At 39.4% G+C, this 17,254-nt stretch overlaps 2 protein-coding genes across 3 annotated transcripts; one reads left to right on the top strand and one right to left on the bottom strand.

Annotated features, from left to right (window-relative positions):
- Positions 1 to 879: 879 nt before the first annotated feature.
- On the bottom strand, positions 880 to 8,048 carry LOC118821347 (zinc finger and SCAN domain-containing protein 12-like). Its single transcript, XM_036589922.1, has 4 exons — positions 7,723 to 8,048; positions 4,787 to 4,845; positions 4,350 to 4,413; positions 880 to 3,431 (listed from the first exon to the last, which is right to left on the bottom strand). Exons 1-4 carry the CDS (start codon positions 7,979 to 7,981, stop codon positions 2,416 to 2,418), a joined length of 1,398 nt encoding a protein of 465 aa, XP_036445815.1. The 5' UTR covers positions 7,982 to 8,048; the 3' UTR covers positions 880 to 2,415.
- Positions 8,049 to 9,694: 1,646 nt separating this feature from the next.
- ssr1 (signal sequence receptor, alpha) lies at positions 9,695 to 17,216 on the top strand. 2 transcript variants are annotated; one of them, XM_036589951.1, is made up of 9 exons: positions 9,695 to 9,844; positions 11,436 to 11,563; positions 11,640 to 11,736; positions 11,902 to 12,164; positions 12,839 to 12,915; positions 13,033 to 13,111; positions 14,613 to 14,706; positions 15,143 to 15,157; positions 15,778 to 17,216. In XM_036589951.1, exons 1-9 carry the CDS (start codon positions 9,775 to 9,777, stop codon positions 15,843 to 15,845), a joined length of 891 nt encoding a protein of 296 aa, XP_036445844.1. In that variant the 5' UTR covers positions 9,695 to 9,774; the 3' UTR covers positions 15,846 to 17,216. The 2 variants fall into 2 exon arrangements, with proteins under 2 accessions (XP_036445844.1, XP_036445852.1); XM_036589959.1 differs by lacking the exon at positions 15,143 to 15,157.
- The last annotated feature ends 38 nt before the right edge of the window (positions 17,217 to 17,254 follow it).

Here is a 17,254-nt window from a genome sequence, read left to right as displayed (position 1 = left end):
CATTTTCATGTTTTTCAGTCAGATCAGGACTTTAGCCCCGCAAGCAGCACCTGCTCTTCTGAGCCCCGATCATCATCATACTGTGGAGTTCTTACCAGAGTGACTCTGTACTTCAGATAGTGTAAGAGTACACAGCACACAAGTGCCCCAATTGGGACACAGCCTTATTCTCTGTGTTCTTCTTCTCTCTTTATCGTCCTAGCAGTGACTGAGGTTCGCGCCGCCTGTTGGCCGAGCGGAGAAACTGCACGCAGAAAGCCGAGATAAAAGACGTCCAGTGTTTCCAGTCTTGTCAAATGTTATCTTGCGCGATATTTCATATTTAAAACGTGGGCTTATACAGTACTAATCCCGGTCCAGTAATGATTTGTAATTGAGTAATATATTTTTTTTACCCTTAGCTAACAGGTCTAAACCAAAATATTAATCCTTTGAAGTAGGTGTATGGTAGGGCTGGATAATGTAACAATATATATCGCTATCGTGGTCAATTATGTCAATACAACTGAACATATCGGGGATATTGTCAAGCCCTACCACACTGAACACTGACCAACTGCATGTTTCATTGTAAAGAGAGGAAAGTTAGTCCTATTTTACTGCATTTACTGCAACACACTCACTCTCTCACATACACACACAATCTATGCAACTTATCCTCCTCCTGGGTCATCACATTCACACGTAGAGGCAATTTAGCACCTCCAGTTCGCCTGACAGCATGTCTTTGGACTGTGGGAGGAAGCCCCCGCAGACACTGGGAGAGCATGCAGGCTCCACACATGGGGTACCCTGGGTGCCTGGCCGGGGAATCAAACCCAGGCTCTTCTTGCTAGTGCGAGACTTTCAGAGACTTCAGAGACTCACAGTTGACTGTAGATGATTTTTTAATGTCTATTAAGGGCAACGACTGAAAAACACTGTACAATTCTTTCTATAAAAAGAAAAAAAAGCCTGCATTCACACATCTTCAAAGATCAGATTCCAGTCTTCTTTACTCTGACTTTACTGACAGGAATAGACCCAGATCAGCAGTCCTACTCAGAGCTTCATGAATACGGCCCACAGCTGACCATTCCTGGCTCAGATAAAGATCAAAGTCTGCTAATTTGATTTTCACTCCTTTAGAACAGAACATGCTGAGAACCGCATTAAGTAGCCTATTAGGTTTTATTTTTGAGCTAAGATTAAGAACCAGCGCAAAGTCAGAAAATCATGTCGTTATATATTAACCAGTCTAAAAACCAAAACAGGAGAACCGCTAAGTGTGGTGAGGTTGCCAGAAAAAAACAACATAATCTATATACGTATCAACTGCTACTACAGGAAAGTGAAATCATCCACTAATAGGTTTGGTGACTGCACATCAGTTCAGTAACACTGAGAGAAATCAGGGTAAAACTGCTCAAAGACTTACTGCTAATGAAGACAACAGAATACTGTAAAACTTAACAGAAACGTGAACTCAGCTGCATTATATGTCCAAAAGTATCCAGACATGTCTTCTAAACAGCCACTTTAAAGTGAAATTCCATCATTTTTTCAAAATTTCTGCAAAATTAAATGGTTCAAAGCCATGCAGTCGTTTGACACGAGAAACTTACAGACCTCTGAAGCATGTAAAGTCTCTAAAATCTCACTCAGAGAAAGTTATTCTATGAAATGGATGTGAACACTCTGATGCCTGAGACATTGTCCTACAGCAGTTTTTAGAAAAGCTTTTGGCCATTTTTTTTTATCTCTTCATGGCAGAGAGGTACATGTAGGCCATTGTAAGGCAAAGTAGTACCTAAACAAAATGTATTTTTTCAGATTTAACACTATTTTACAGTTACCAACCTTATGTTTCAAAAAAAAAATTCACCACCCTGGTTCCTAACACCTCCGCTGTAAAGAAATCAGAGTCTGGAATTTTCTCTACAATGCAGAAAATTTGAGAAATAAGCAGAATTCCCCTTAAAGATGTATAATTGTGCAATTCCCATGGAAAACTGTCACAAGAATAAGACACTCTGGAGAAGCTGCACATGAACCTAAGATCTGTGCATCTAATCCTAGGTGTGAGTTGAAGGGGTCTAAAGCCCCACAGCATGGGGCTGTGAAGCAGTGGAACTGTTCTCGGGAGTTATGGAGCTCCATCCAATAAATTTTTGGATGTGTTGGAATGGAGTTTGTGATCAGACCTATTTAAACAGTACCCGACCTCACTAATGCTCTTGTGGTTGAATGCAATCAAATCCTCACAAGCCTTCCTAGAGGCTGTTACTGCAGCAAAGACAGACAAACTCACTATTAACACCCTCGATTTCTGAAGAAATGTAAATGAGCACATGTCCACAAACTTTTGGACTTATAATCTATGTCTAATCTAAAATTTCCATCCAAATCATTAAACCTTCAGTCTTAATTTCAACTCTACACATGCATTCTTTTATGCTTCTTAAGACTGCTGGGGTCAGCGAAGGACTTTGGGCAGAGAGTGCAGGCATAGGGTTTTGCGCCAGTGTGGATATTCTGGTGGATTTTTAAGTTATGTTTCTGAACAAAACTCTTCCCACACCAAGTGCATGTGTAGGGCCTTTCACCAGTGTGCATCGTGATGTGGTATGACAGTCCTTGTTTGGTTGAAAGACTTTTCCCACAGATATTACAAATGAACTGACATTTAGGACTGTGGTTGCTCTGCTGTAATTCCCGGCTGTGCATCCTCATGTGTCTCCCGAAAGGGCTTGGGTCAGCGAAGGACTTGGGGCAGAGCGTGCAGACATAGGGTTTTGCTCCAGTGTGGATATTCTGGTGGATCTGTAGGTTAGTCCTGTTAACGAATCTCTTTCCACACTGTGTGCACGCATACGGCCTGTCTCCAGTGTGCATCGTGAAATGAACAGTAAGAGAATATTTCGACGACAGACTTTTCCCACATATATTGCAAATATATCTAGGTCCTTTCTGTTTCTTACTGTTGGAGGGACCTGAGGCTCTCCCTGCTAAATCGGAATACTGATCGTTCAGATCTGTAGTGGATACATTAGTGTTTCCCTCCAGCATTACAAACATGCTGCAGTCTGAGCTGGTAGAGTTATTAGGCAGAGGTATGGAGTTACGCTGTAGATCAGATATCAATAAGTGCGAAGTGCCAAATTGTTCCTGCTCTTCATCTCTCTCTCCATCCTCTTCCTTCTCCTCCTCTTCTGTTTTAGGTGGAGAGAGGTGACCATGGTGTGTGCTTTGATCTTCAGCCTCACAGTCGTCATCAACAACCAAACAGTCCTGAGCATCGTCTTCACTGTCTGCGCTGTCGTCTACATTGTGCTCTGATTCTGGCTCTCGGATCTCAGGCTCAGTGCTGCCCTCAATTTCAGTCTTCAGGTCCAAAAGCTGACAGTTCTCTTCAGTATCCGTAGTAGTATGAAGTACATCAATGCGTGATGCTGGTAAGAAAGAAGTATGAAGAAGCATTTATTACATACTGCATTTTTACTGCCAGAAAACCGATAATAAAGGAAGAAACAACTTTATACAGTCTCATGCAAAAGTTTGGGCACCTCTTGTGAGGTGTTTTGTTGATTTTCTAAGTGAAAATAAGTTATATATTCTCTACAGAGAACACACTACTACTCATTATAAAAACACAATTCATGTTTATTTGCTGACATTAAAATATTGGGGGAAAAAAAAATGTCACCTGTAGCTATGGCACATTTTATGTTTTTGGTTTTGTTTTTTCCAATATATTTAACTAAATAGAAACTGTGCACTGAAATGTGCAGAAAAAATGCAATATTTTGGATCTGTAGTGGACACATCAGTGTAGAGGACGTATTAACTTATTTTCATTTATAAAACCGTGATTTGACCAGGTGTGTTCAAACTATTTCACATGACTGTACTAATTTTGTACTGCAGTAGTTTTAGTTAAATGGTGCTTTACTGACTGATATGATTGTCAGTTTTCAACTGTCGCATCTCTTAAAAATGAGAAACTCATCATTAAATGAGCTTTACATAAATATTGGAGAACTTAACATATATATTTTGTTTCTGTCAATATCAAGTCCACTGTTAGGTAATTACCATTTTCTCTTGCTTTTATGAAAAAAGAAATTGGTTTAAAGCGGAGATAAATGAGCCACCAACTCTGAACTGAGTGTTCTAGGTTCTGGTGGGTTCTAAATGTTATAAAAAGATAAAGCTTTCTGAAAATTAAATAAGGAAACAAATACCAACATAACGACTCAAAATCTGGGGTCAGTTAGAATTTAAAGAATACTTTGTCCCTGTCAGACATAATGATACCATGAATCACAAGAAAACCTGAATTAAATGAGTGATTTGTGCACTGATCTTACCATCTAGACTGTGCACTGCTCTGCCAGTAACAGATATCTCCACCTCTTCCTCCTTTATCCTCCTCTGCAGGACCACACAAGTAGATAAGAAGTTGTGTAACAAAAAAAAACAAACTCAGCAACAAACCTGACAGAAGTTTTACAGTTCTTCAGTAAGGAAGTACCAGTGTCCTGATATTCTCCCAGTAGAATCTCTCCATTAACACTGTCTGAGAGAGAATGCCACTAGCCAGAATGCAAAAGGAATTCATAACACTAGCTTGCTAATTACACATATATGAACATTAAACCTTGCTGATCATCAGATACTTTAAAGAGCTAACTAGAAGCGTCATTTGTGGAAAATCGACTTCAAGACATGAGAAGAAACACACACAATTTGATTAATGGCTTTTTAAGGTTTGTTGATTTTCAGATAATACTCGACTGATACTTACCCACTGACCTACTTTGAGATCTGTATGTTCAGTCTCCATATTTGTGTTTTTTGCACACTCTGAAGAAAATAAAAAGGAGAAATAAAATTGACGAACTGACATTAAAAATTGCCAACATATCATGTTCACATTCGTGCTTGATGTACCTTTAATGCCTTTTTGAGAATGCCCAAAGTAAAAAGCTGTTTCTAAAGTGCAGTTATTAGCATTAACATTACAGCTGGGTATATCTATAATGGTATGCCTACATCTATATTGGTATACTATGGATATTGATACACCATGATATTGCATTTTGGAGTTAAAAGTATTGATAGATAATGAGCATTAAATCCATTATAACATTTGAGTCCACAAAATAACAGCATCATTGTTGCCAAGGGGTTTGTTTATAGTTTTTAAATTCTACTTTGTGCACTTTCCTCATCGTATTTAGGATCTAGTAGCTGATTACAGTGTATGTCATTTACTGGGTGCTTCAGATTGTTTGAAAGAACAGTTTAAAATCCATAACAATTAAATAAACAGCTTCCTAGAGCTGATTCCTTCCTAGAGATGTTTTCTGTCTTATTGTTTACACTATTTAGTAGTTTCCTTTGGTGTAATTTTAAAAGAAGAAAACAGAACTAAACAGTTCAGTCAAAACAACTTATGTCAGATTATATAATATAATAAAATATAATAATATAATATTTTATTCTTTTAGTATAGAGTAGTAACTCAGGAGGAATGGGTTTGATTCATGCAAACCTAAATAAATAGTAGAAATGCATCAAATCGGGGGTTCTGGGCTTGTGCTAATATGTAATATTTGTCATATATATGCATATCATTTTTTATACACATTGATGTTGATGCCAGTATACCCACATTTATAATATGTGAACACTGCAACCAAATCCACATGTATTTACATTACAGAGAACTGCACCACTTATTTGTAGATTAATGGTGCAGTAAATTAAATCAAACACACATATTTTGGCATCCCCTAAACATTCTGCTCTTCTGGAATTTAATAAATACATCATCAATTATCAATTTGAAATACTGGTCATATACTAATCAGTCCGGCGATGATAATAATAATATCAACAAATATCTGCTGATACCAACACAACTCTGATATCATCATGCATCCCTACTAAATATAATCAAACCCTGTAATGTGTTTGGAAAATGTTGAATTGTATCATATAAACATACCAGTCAGTTAACTCTAAAGTCTGGAATATTGTTCTTATTGCTATTTGAAATATTTGTTCTCCAGCTAGCCGTCCAAGCATGCTGCTTTAAAGTGCGAATTTTACCAAATTTTCAAAATTTCTGCCCGAAACTAAAGTCACTCAAAGTGGTTTGATGTGAAATGGTTAACTGTAGAGAGACGTACTGGCTCTGATTTCTTTACAGTGGTGATAGGAACCAGGGGCTGTGAGATCTACAGCACAAATATAACCATCTCATTAAATATCCAAAACCACCTGTGAACCTACACGTCTTCTGAGGTTTGGTATGTAATGATGATAATGGTAAAATCTTTGGGGACTATTTTAACTACTTTGCCTCACACCCTGTGTGTACCCCTCCGCCCTGAAAGGGCGTCTCAGGCAACATATTTGTAATAATATCTTTCTGTGATTCTTTTAAAGGCATTAAACACTTCTGTTGTCCTGGTCCTGTGAGCACTGATGGGAACAACTTTGACAAGACTAGTACTCCTGGATGAGTGCCAGCAACAATCTAAGCTCTAACCACCTTTAACATTGTGACTTAGATGGTTGCTAAGGTGTTGCTAGGTGGTTGCTCTGGTATCCAGGTGGTGGCTAAGGTGTTGCTAAGTGGTTACTAGGCAGTTACTGTGGTATCCCATGTGATTGCTAGGGTGTTGCTGTGGTATCCCACGTGGTTACTAGGTTGTTGCTATGGTAATCCAACTTGGTGCTAGGTTGATGCTAGGGGGGTTGCTAGGTGGTTCCTATGGTATCCAAGGGGGTTGCTAAGCAGTTGTTAGTGTATGGCTAGGTGCTTGTTATGGTGTCTCAGATGGTTGCTAAGTTGTTGCTAGGTGGTTGCTATGGTATCCCAAGTGGTTGTTAGGTTGTTGCTATGGTAATCCAACTTGTTGCTAGGTTAATGTTAGGTGGTTCCTATGGTATCCAAGGGAGTTGCTAGGCAGTTGCTATTGTATGGCTAGATGGTTGTCATGGTGTCAAAGGTGGATGCTAAGGTGTTGCTAGGTGGTTGCTGTGGTACCCAGGTGGTTGCTAAGGTGTTGCTAGGTGGTTGCTAGGCTGTTGCTATGGTATCCTACATGGTTGCTAGGTTGTTGGTATGGTAATCCAAGTTGTTGCCAGGTTAATGTTAGGTGGTTGCTTGGGGGTTGTTAGGTGGTTCCTATGGTATCCAAGGGAGTTGCTAAGCAGTTGCTATTGTATGGCTAGGTGGTTGTCATGGCGTCCCAGATGGATGCTAAGGTGTTGCTAGGTGGTTGCTGTGGTACCCAGGTGGTTGCTAAGGTGTTGCTAAGTTGTTGCTATGGTATCCTAAGTGGTTGTTAGGCTGTTGTTAGGCAGTTGCTATGGTATCCCATGTGGTTGCTAGGGTCCTAGTAGGTCGTTGCTATGGTATCCCACGTGGTTACTAGGTTGTTGCTATGGTACTCCAGGTGGTTGCTAGGTTGATGCTAGGGGGTTGCTAGGTGGTTCCTAGGGTATCCAATGGGGTTGCTAAGCACTTGCTATTATATCCCAAGCGGTTGCCAGTTGCTTGCTAGGTGGTTGCTATGACATCTCACTTGGCTGGAACGGGCTGTGAGTTGGCGGACAACAATCCGGCAGAAAAATAAGGAAAAGGAGAAAGTAAATCGGGTAACAATAGTAATGCGCAATCACTAATGAGGCCACACGACCCGTGCGCTTCTCTGAAACCCTCCTCACCGCAGTCAGGCTCTGGGAGTTTGTCCTGTATGTCCGGGTGCGCCACACTCTCCCTCCGCGTCCTGTGAGAGAGGGTCTCCTCCAGGACGTGCAGCCTGCGCCTCAGCTCCTGGTTCTCGCTCTGACTGGCTGAGATCTGCTGCTGCAGGGCGGCGCTCCAGCGGGCCGCGAGCGCGCACACATCCCTCAGCAGCGCGTCCACGAGAGTCTTCAGCTCCACATTAAACTGAGAGCAGCCCATCACACTCAGCTCCTCCATCTCTCTGCAACGGGGATCTGTTTAGACGAGTCACACACAGTCCTGCTCATCCAACCTCCGCCTTCGTCTCATCAGGAGCTGTTCCGGTACACTTTAAACTCCTCCCACAGACAGACACACAGACAGAACTGCGCCCTCTGCCTCCTGCTGCAGCGGAGGGGTCACTGCGGGAGACCCTGCGCTGTCCTGTGGATATCTGCTCCAGCTTTTAGAGAGGAATTCCAAATTGTTCAAAAATTCTGCATTTTTCCGTGACTGAGATGTAAATAAAAAAAGACCTTCAGAGTGGTTTGGTGTGAAAATGGTTTATTGTAGCAAAACAATTTTAGAAATTCTCTACAGTGGTGGTGAAAGGAACCAGGGGTCGTGATGTGTGCAACACAAAAAAAGAGATTTTATATACTATCCAAAAGGACCAGTGAACCAACACGTGCCTTCTGAGTTTTTATATGTAATTATGACAATGGTAAAATAGTGGTAGATCAAAAAAAAGGTTTTCTTTAGTGACTATTTACAGCACCCTGCAACATTTACTGTCCCTCTGCCATGAATGTATTTCTTTTTAAATGCACAAAAAAGCCAGAAAGAACATTGTTGTCTGTTCAAAGTTTTCTAAAGACCACCTGAAAGAGCCAGAACTGAAGTAATGTGGAACAACAAGGCAAAAATGGATCTCTATGGATTATTAAATAAGAAATGTTATGTTTGGCAAAAACCAAACACTGCATTTCAGCATAAGAACCTCATCCCAACTGTGAAACATGGTGGCAGCAATGTCATGATTTGGGGCTGTTTTGCTGCTACTGGTCCTGGACCAGGACAGCTTGCCATTGTTTGATGGAGTTAAAAATTCTGGATTGTGTCAAAAATACTACAGGAGAATTTTAGCGCATCTGTCCATGAACTGAACCTCAACAGAAGGTGGGTCCTGCCGAAAGACAATGATCCTAAAACACCAGTTAACCTACAAAGAATGGTTGAAACAGATGTGGTTGAATTCATTGCTGCTCAAGGGGGTCACAGCAGTTACTGAAAGCAGAGGTTCATTTAATGTTGGCTCACTTTTTTAAATAAATGAAAGAACAACTAAATAATTGTTTATTGCTTGTGTTATTTGTGTTATTGGACTGTTATGACATAAATGAAAATCTGGTTACATTTTAGGTCACATTTATGTAGAAATTTAAATAATTCACTATATATGTGTGTATAACCTTATATACATACATGTATATAAAAATGGAAAACAGTCTGGTAAGCTTCTTTATGTCATGTTTCTATTTTAAGGTTCTAAGTTTAAAATGAAGTAAATAAAGCTTAACAATATCTGTATCAAAAGTCGTTTAAAACTCCCATATTCTACATTTTTGTACTTTTGTACTCTTTGGGACCACTTATGATGCTTGTGTAGTTTTATGTTCCAAAAACAGTAATATTTCATTTTTACATGACCTATTAATTACTAGAATTAAACAGGCTGTTTTAAAATTTTACATACATTATACTTTTAATTCCCTACAAACAGCCAGTTTTCCATGTTATAGGAACTTAAATATTGAATATGCAATTTTGACAAGGTAAAGTAGTGTACATGTGTATTTTATAGGGTGTAAATTAATGTCTGTTCACTGTTAATCGCCGTGTTTATAAACAGCTCTGTGTTTCTTTAACAGTCGAGTTTGTCTCCCTAACGTCAGCAGTGCGCATGCGCATTTTTACTGGCGCTACTGGAGTTGAAGGGCGCAGCGCGGCGGAGCAGCTCTCAGTGTCGGTGTGGCTATATTTCACCGAAAATGCTCAAATTCTTGCCAAAATTATTGCTGCTGGTGCTACTAGCATTCCCGGCAACAATTTTCGTGAAAGGTGAGTTACATGTGAATCGAATCGTTACCGTATTGAGAGAATTGAGGAGCTGTGGCGATGTTTCTCTTCGTTTAGCCTGATTGGCTAAAAAGCTGTTAGTTCGCTGCGAAAAGTCTCTGAACACGCTGAGTTTTCAGTGCAGAAATGTTCACGTTGTGTTTACATGCTTAATGTTTTGTACTGTATATGACCACTAAGTGGAAAACACTTCTCTGTGGTCCTTCATGTTTTCCTGAGTGCGCTAACGCTAGCTCAGTAAAGTTAGCTGAGACAGCCTCTCCGCTGGGCCACAGTCCAAACACGCCGAGTTCCCCTAACTAAACCCTCGCTTTTCATTTAATCTGCTCTACATTTAGTGCATAAAGGGCGATCAAATTCTGGCTAGTGGTTGTAGAAGACTTCCAGGTGGTGTTGATAGTTTCACATTAAGCTAACTCTTCATTTAGCTCGTTTCATTCTGAGACACTGTGGACTGGACTGACGTGTCCTTACATGGTAGCTTTAGCATGTTAGCCCTGTTAGCTAGCCTGTACGGGGGACCAGCAGCACGAACACGAGCCAGCCCCACAGCCGAGTGAGGGCTGTCACTTATCCGGATGGCTGAGTTTGTCATGTCCGTAAACGCGAGTCTGTATTAGTAATGTTTTAGAGTGAACTCCTTTTATCAAGATATAAATGAACCACAGTTAGGCGGAATTTTTCAGTGTTAGCTAACGAACCAATAAAGCACAGGAGCTGAGTGAGGGATGTGTAAGAGCACTATATACACCAATACTCTACGTACATTTGTGACTATTATGTTAGAAGTGAATAACAGTCTCTAAATAAGAGGAGTAAAAGACGATACCATGAAGTAAACATTTGTGTGGAGGAAACTTGATTATTTGGGCCAGATGGCTCCTCAGTTGAGTAAACTGGCATCTTAACATTGCTGATAGCTGAAATGTTGAAGGCATCTGCCAGAAAAAGGCGTGATAACGATAAAGCTGTAACAAATGATTGAAAACTTATATATTTCTTTATATATAACAATGATATAGTTAAGCCTTGTTTTCTTCCATGCACAAAATACTCTTTGGACATAAAACCAAATAGCGTGGGAAAATATATCGTAATAAGATGTTTGGGTGTTTTGCCCAGCCCTAGCTGCATCAGTGAGCTGCAGCATGGAATTGTGCAACATCCCTCAGCTCCAGGAGGATATTACTCAATTCCACAATGGCGAAATCGCCTATGGGTAGCATATTATGGAAAACACGGACTTTTTTTATTCGAGCATGCTTTAAAAATACAGTGGTAAATAAGGCTTTCAATTTTGAGGCAAACAGATAAGAAGAATGATTTGTTCCATTTGGTGGGATGGGGTGGGGAGTAGCAACAAAGGCTACTGAAGTGAACTACAACAGAAGTATACTGTCTGTCAGTGGCAACAGAGGTTCTTCATTTTGCCAAAAGATGTATTTGTAAGCTTATAGCTAAATGTGTTTATTGTCCTGAAAAACAGCTTGTTCCCAAACAGATCTCAATATCATGGTGAAGAATGCTTTTGTTTTAAGTGTGGCATTCTGTTTACATACTTCTGACTTTTCAGGCCCATTAGTGGCTGCACAGGATGTTACAGAGGAAGAAGAGGCAGCCGATGAAGATTCGACCGATGACGTGATTGCAGAGGATGAGGATGATGAAGCAGAGGTGGAAGATGATGACAACACAGAATTAGTAAGGGCCGCTGTTAACAGCTATAGTTCTGATTATTTTGTATGTACACAAATAAATCATGGTTTTGATCTTTCAGACTGAAGAAAAAGATGAAGAGGAGGAAGAAACACTAGCGGGGGAGGTGAAGCCTTCCCCTAATGCTGATACAACCATTCTTTTTGTCAAAGGAGAGGGTAAGCTGCGTTCTCATTTATCAGCATTACTGCTGTATTTTGGAGTTGATTCAGTGACCCATTTGGAAGTAACAATTTAAAAAAAGAAAAAAAAATTGAATCATGCTTTATGTTTAGTCTTACCATTTTTCCTCTGCACTGCTTTTCTCTAACCCTCAATCCTAGACTTTCCAGCCAACAACATTGTGAAATTTCTGCTGGGTTTCACCAACAAAGGCAGTGAAAATTTTGTGGTTGAGTCTTTGGATGCTTCATTCCGCTACCCTCAGGACTTCCAGTTTTACATCCAGAACTTCACCGCTCTGCAGCTGGGCACAGTGGTCCCTCCTCAGCGCCAGGCCACATTCGAGTACTCCTTTATCCCTGCTGAACCCATGGGTGGTCGCCCCTTTGGCTTGGTCATTAACCTCAACTACAAAGACAGCAATGTGAGTGGGGAGCCTTGTAGTAGTGTTTGCGCTGGACAGTGGGTGATCAGTTTATCTTCAGTTATTTCCATATTATTGTGTTTAGCTCTAATCTGTATGCTTCCAAACAATTAATCGATTTATATCAAACTCGCAAATTGAAAGTACAGTTTTCAAATTGCAAGGGCTGCAGATTTAATTATAGTGTACATTATGAACAAGGTTGCCTTACAAAGTTTAAGATGGGAATGGTTAATATAATAACATTGTGATCTTACTGCAAATGAGTTAGTCAAACTAACTTTCATGTGCTGTAAAAATCACAACCACGGCTAACTGGCAATCTGGCACATTACATTCACCCTTCAAGTCTCAAGCCAGAAGTGGACATGCTGGTGGTCTTTGCTATGAACAGGACATAGAAAATAATTTCAATTTAAATTGCAGTTGCAATATTAGTCAGAAAAATTTAAATGTGGTATTTTCCCCAAAACGTCCAGCACTAATCCAGACCTATTTCAAAAATCATAAGACAGCATGGACACTATTTCAAAAGATAAAGCACACACCTAATTTTATGCACAGAAGATTTTACTTGGCTGCATTGTTGGATTGTGTTTTAGTAGGAGAAAGAAGGAATGCTGTATATCTTGTGCAAATTCATCCTTTGTGTCTTTTTCTTTTTTAAATAACAGGGTAATGTTTTCCAAGATGCAGTATTTAACCAGACTGTCACCATCACTGAGAAGGAAGATGGGCTGGATGGAGAAACGTAAGCGAAAACGTTTCAGTCTGTGTGATTTAGATTCCTATTTCAGCTCTTCAGATGGTCTTCAGATTTTTTTTCCCATTATAGAAACAGAATATCTGAATTTTCTCTTGTTTGCAGGATTTTCATGTATGTGTTCCTCTCTGGACTTGGACTGCTGGTTGTTGTTGGCTTGCATCAGCTATTGGAATCCAGGAAGGTAAAGAGTTTTATGATAAACTCCAGTAATTCAATATGAAGTGTGATTGATAACATGTAAGATTAGTGACCTGCACTATTTTTGGTGCTGTCATGTAAATGTTATGAAATACTTTACAGGGAAGCTCCAGTAACATCACCCAATTTTAATTATAAAACTTTTCTCAAATTATGGGATTACTGTATAGATGCAGATTTTGAGCAACCCTCATTAGTTTAGGGATTGATCATTAACTGACAAAGCTAAAATGCAAGAAGGACACATTTTTAAAATGTCAGTTATAAAGCAGATCAGAACAGTTACTATTCTGAAATCGTGAAATGCTTGAGATATGCACCTATGAGCTCGCACGTCAGCTGAATTCTGTATTGTTGCACCAAGATATTGTCTTATTATAGCATAAGACATTAAAGCATTCCTTGTATGGACCGTGGAGTGTAGTACTGATAGCTGAGGTCAAGCATACACTTGTACATGAAGTAAACGGCCTAAAACCATACTAAACAATCTGTTTTTTTGTTCAAACTGACTGAATGAATTATGGGAACAAAAACTAAAATATTCATTAAAAATACTGAAACATGAGCTCCTGAAAGCTCTGCATTCTAAAAGTATATTCACCACTCATTATTAGCTCAGATTAACGCTACTAAAAATGCCTTGACCGGGCCTTGCGTTGTTTTCCTCAGTAGCTCTGTCACCGTTCACCATGTCCTCCTCTGTAATTTTACGATTTCCTCGCCACAATGCATGACACTTTCTCTCTGAGAACATGGAAATAGCTGCCTGTCTTAGTTAACATGGTGGTCACCAGGCCTGGTCCTAATCTGCCTTCCTGTGTAGTCTAGTTCTAACCAAAATCTGCTACACTTGCTCCAGTTAATTAACTTCTTCTGAAATTCTTGATTGGTTGAATTTGCGTTGGTGTTAGGTGAGGAAAGGACAGCATGTTAGATGCAGGTTGGAACTAAACTCATCAGGAAAGTAGATCTCCAGGAAGAACGTTAAAATTGAGAAGAGCTAAATTGTACAAAAAATGTCTGTGGAAAAAGAGCTCACATGTTAATGTTTTTGCTACCTATGTTTGTGCCATTGGCTCAGAGTACTATTTGTTGGAAAACTCCATTTGACAGCTAGCTCTCCTATAAAATCAGGTGTAAATGTTGAACCTAGGATATATATATTTTATGCCTCATGCTTGCTTGCAGGCACACTGCCCTGCACATTTTAGTTTTCCCTGCTTTACCGCACCCACTACAGCTCAGTAAGGAGTTGTTAATGAGCCAGTGAATTGGATCAGGTGTGATGGGAGCAAAGGAAATACTAAGATGTGCAGGGCATTGTGCTTCCAGGATTAGGGTTGGGAAACACTGGTCTAAACAGTTGTATGAGAATTTGATAGAACATAGAATGTTAGGTGTGGTAAAGGTCACCAAGGATCACTGCAGATTAATGTTCTGATCAGTTTAACACGTCTGCTCTCACTGGTGTTTCTCTGCAGAGGAGACGACCTGTGGCCAAAGTGGAGATGGGCACCTCCAACCATAACGATGTGGACATGAGTTGGATTCCACAGGAGACACTCAATCAGATCAGTAAGTCTTTCCCAAAGCTTCCTTTTATATAGCACCTCAGTACATGCAGAAATCCCTTGGAGTGGTAACATAACAGGATTATACAGCTCTGTAAGACACCAGATATAAATGGCCTGAGGAGCTAAAAAGCCACTTGTGCTTCGCGGTGTCTGTGCCATATGTATTTTGAACACATGTAGTTCAAACCTGACTCGCTACCTTATCTGTTCTTTTTCATGTTGTTTGTAAAGAAATATCTCCCTTTTTCCTTTTTTCTAACTTTTTTCTTCTTCACTGTGACCTGATTGTGAATATGAGAACATTGTTTCAGAAACATTGCTATTTTTCCATTCTTTTTCTCTTGCATGGTCTTTGCTGGTGTTTCAAATGCGGTGCTGCTATTGCTTGCTCTCTGGATCACTCACTCTCTTCTTTTTCTCTCCTTTTGCATCCTCAGTGCAGAGTCGGCGAGGTGAGACTTCTTTTCACCTGTCAGGATCATGTAGTACAGTAATTAAGTGGGGATGATGGGATGATTGTCTTTATTATTACTATTATTATTATATTATTATTATTATTATCTCATTTATAAAGTAGGCCTTGGATCCTTTTTAATATGAGTTTGTGTAATCAATCACGATTTTAAGCCAGTCGTAGTGTATTAAAGAGCCCATGTCTATAATAAAATCATCTTGTTCGCTTCCCATCAGTCACAGTGTTAATGTTCATTGGTGAAAGAACTTAATCTGACTGTTTTTATAAACACAACCGACAAACAACACAAATACAAGAATGACAGGCTGTCCTTTGGCAGATTTTGGAGAAACTAAACAGTGATATTTCATTCTAATTCATGCCAAAGCCTTCTCTTCAGAGTTATGATTTTTGAGAGGTTGTGCCATAAAGTAAAGAGAGGTTTAAATTTTCTCAACTATTTAAGCGACAAATAAATATTCATTTAAATTTTGTAAACTAATGCGGATTCAACATCAACAGATCAAAATTGTTGTCCATACATATACTGTAGCAGAAGTCTATGTATATGAGTCTATAAATAGAGTTCATTTCTATCTGATTTATTTTTCTATCCAGATAAGGCTTCCCCCAGAAGATCACCTCGCAAGAGGACGCAGAAGCGTTCAGCTGGATCAGATGAGTGAAAAGGGTGTAACACTGCAGCGGTACGCTGTTCTGAGCTCAGTCGGCTGGAGGCCAGCAGCCCTGTCCATAGTGCAGCACTCTTAGAGACTGGTCCACACATGCATACATCCTAACTACTTAACAATACGATCACATTAAAAGAAAAAACGGTCAAAAATCAACAAAGGAGAGTAAAAATGTAAAACTACTCCACTTAATGTAACAATTTTTTTTAATTTTTTTTTTCTTTTGAGTGGAGATGTTAATTTTGTTGACTGGCTAAATGAAGCTTTTTGGGTTTGTTTTTTTGTTTGTTTTTTTTATTTTATTTTTCCTTTTCATCTTTGTAGCCTGTGGATAGGTTCAGAGGCGTAATCATGCAGATATTTTCCTGTTCTAGAAAGCCATGCCTCTGAACACACTGTAATTTTTTTTTTTCTTTTTGGCACTGATTCTCTTCATACCCACACTCACATGCGTTGCTGGGTTTTACCTCAGCAGTGGTTGATGGCCAACTCTAATTCTGCCACATTTTGAAATGCACTGTGGTATATTATGTTTGGTGTTTTTTTGTTTTTTTTTTTGCCATTTTATTCTGCAGTTTTGCTGATGGAGGATTGCTGACTGTATCACATTGTCATAATGGACTCAATTGCTCTCAATGTGCCTGTTTTCATCTTTCTTTATTTCACTTCTCATAATATCGCCGGATTCATTTTACAAGTGTGTTTTTTCAGGGTTTTAAAATCTCATAATTTGCAGAAGCACTGGTGTACATACTGGGTAGTGCAGGGGAGGGGGGGAAATCTACAGTTAATTTATTTCTTGTTAATGCCAGGCCTATGATTTTTATACTGTATCTTATGGCATGAATTTGGATGCCCATGTCTAGTACTTGTGTGCTGTAAAAGCGTAGTACACTACTGTACCCAAATGGGCCCTCGTCTTTAAGATACTGTGGGCTTTGCCAGTCCATGGTAAATCAGCACTCAATGCTTTGTACTTAGTTGTACATGCTTTTTAGTAGGTGTATTTGATTTATTGACTGACAACTTTCCTACTGATGTTTTTAGGGTTGACTGATGTCTTTATGAATCATTTAATTATGAAAAAAGCTGTCAACTCATGAGTGGATTGCTTTATGCTTGAGCTGAAATCAGATGTCAGATGTCTCTTCCTTGTCATGGCTTTCTCTCATTGGGCTGTTTAATCTGCTCAACTACTTTGCAAAGACTCCAAAAGGCTGCTGTTCCCAGTATTTTTTTTGTTGGAACAAAATGAGTGGAATTAACAGATCTTGCCACTTAAGCAGGTGTTAAAACTGAAAAATATTGAAGTTGTCGGTTTGCCTGGAAAAGTAAAAAGAAAATAAAGGTAGAAAAGAACTTGCATTCATGTTTGATTTTTTATTTTTTTTTTTCTTAGATAT

Source organism: Colossoma macropomum, unplaced genomic scaffold (genome assembly GCF_904425465.1).
Source record: "Colossoma macropomum unplaced genomic scaffold, Colossoma_macropomum, whole genome shotgun sequence".
Taxonomy (NCBI): domain Eukaryota; kingdom Metazoa; phylum Chordata; class Actinopteri; order Characiformes; family Serrasalmidae; genus Colossoma; species Colossoma macropomum.
Note: the sequence above shows the minus strand (reverse complement) of the source record. Positions and strands in the feature narration are given on the sequence as shown.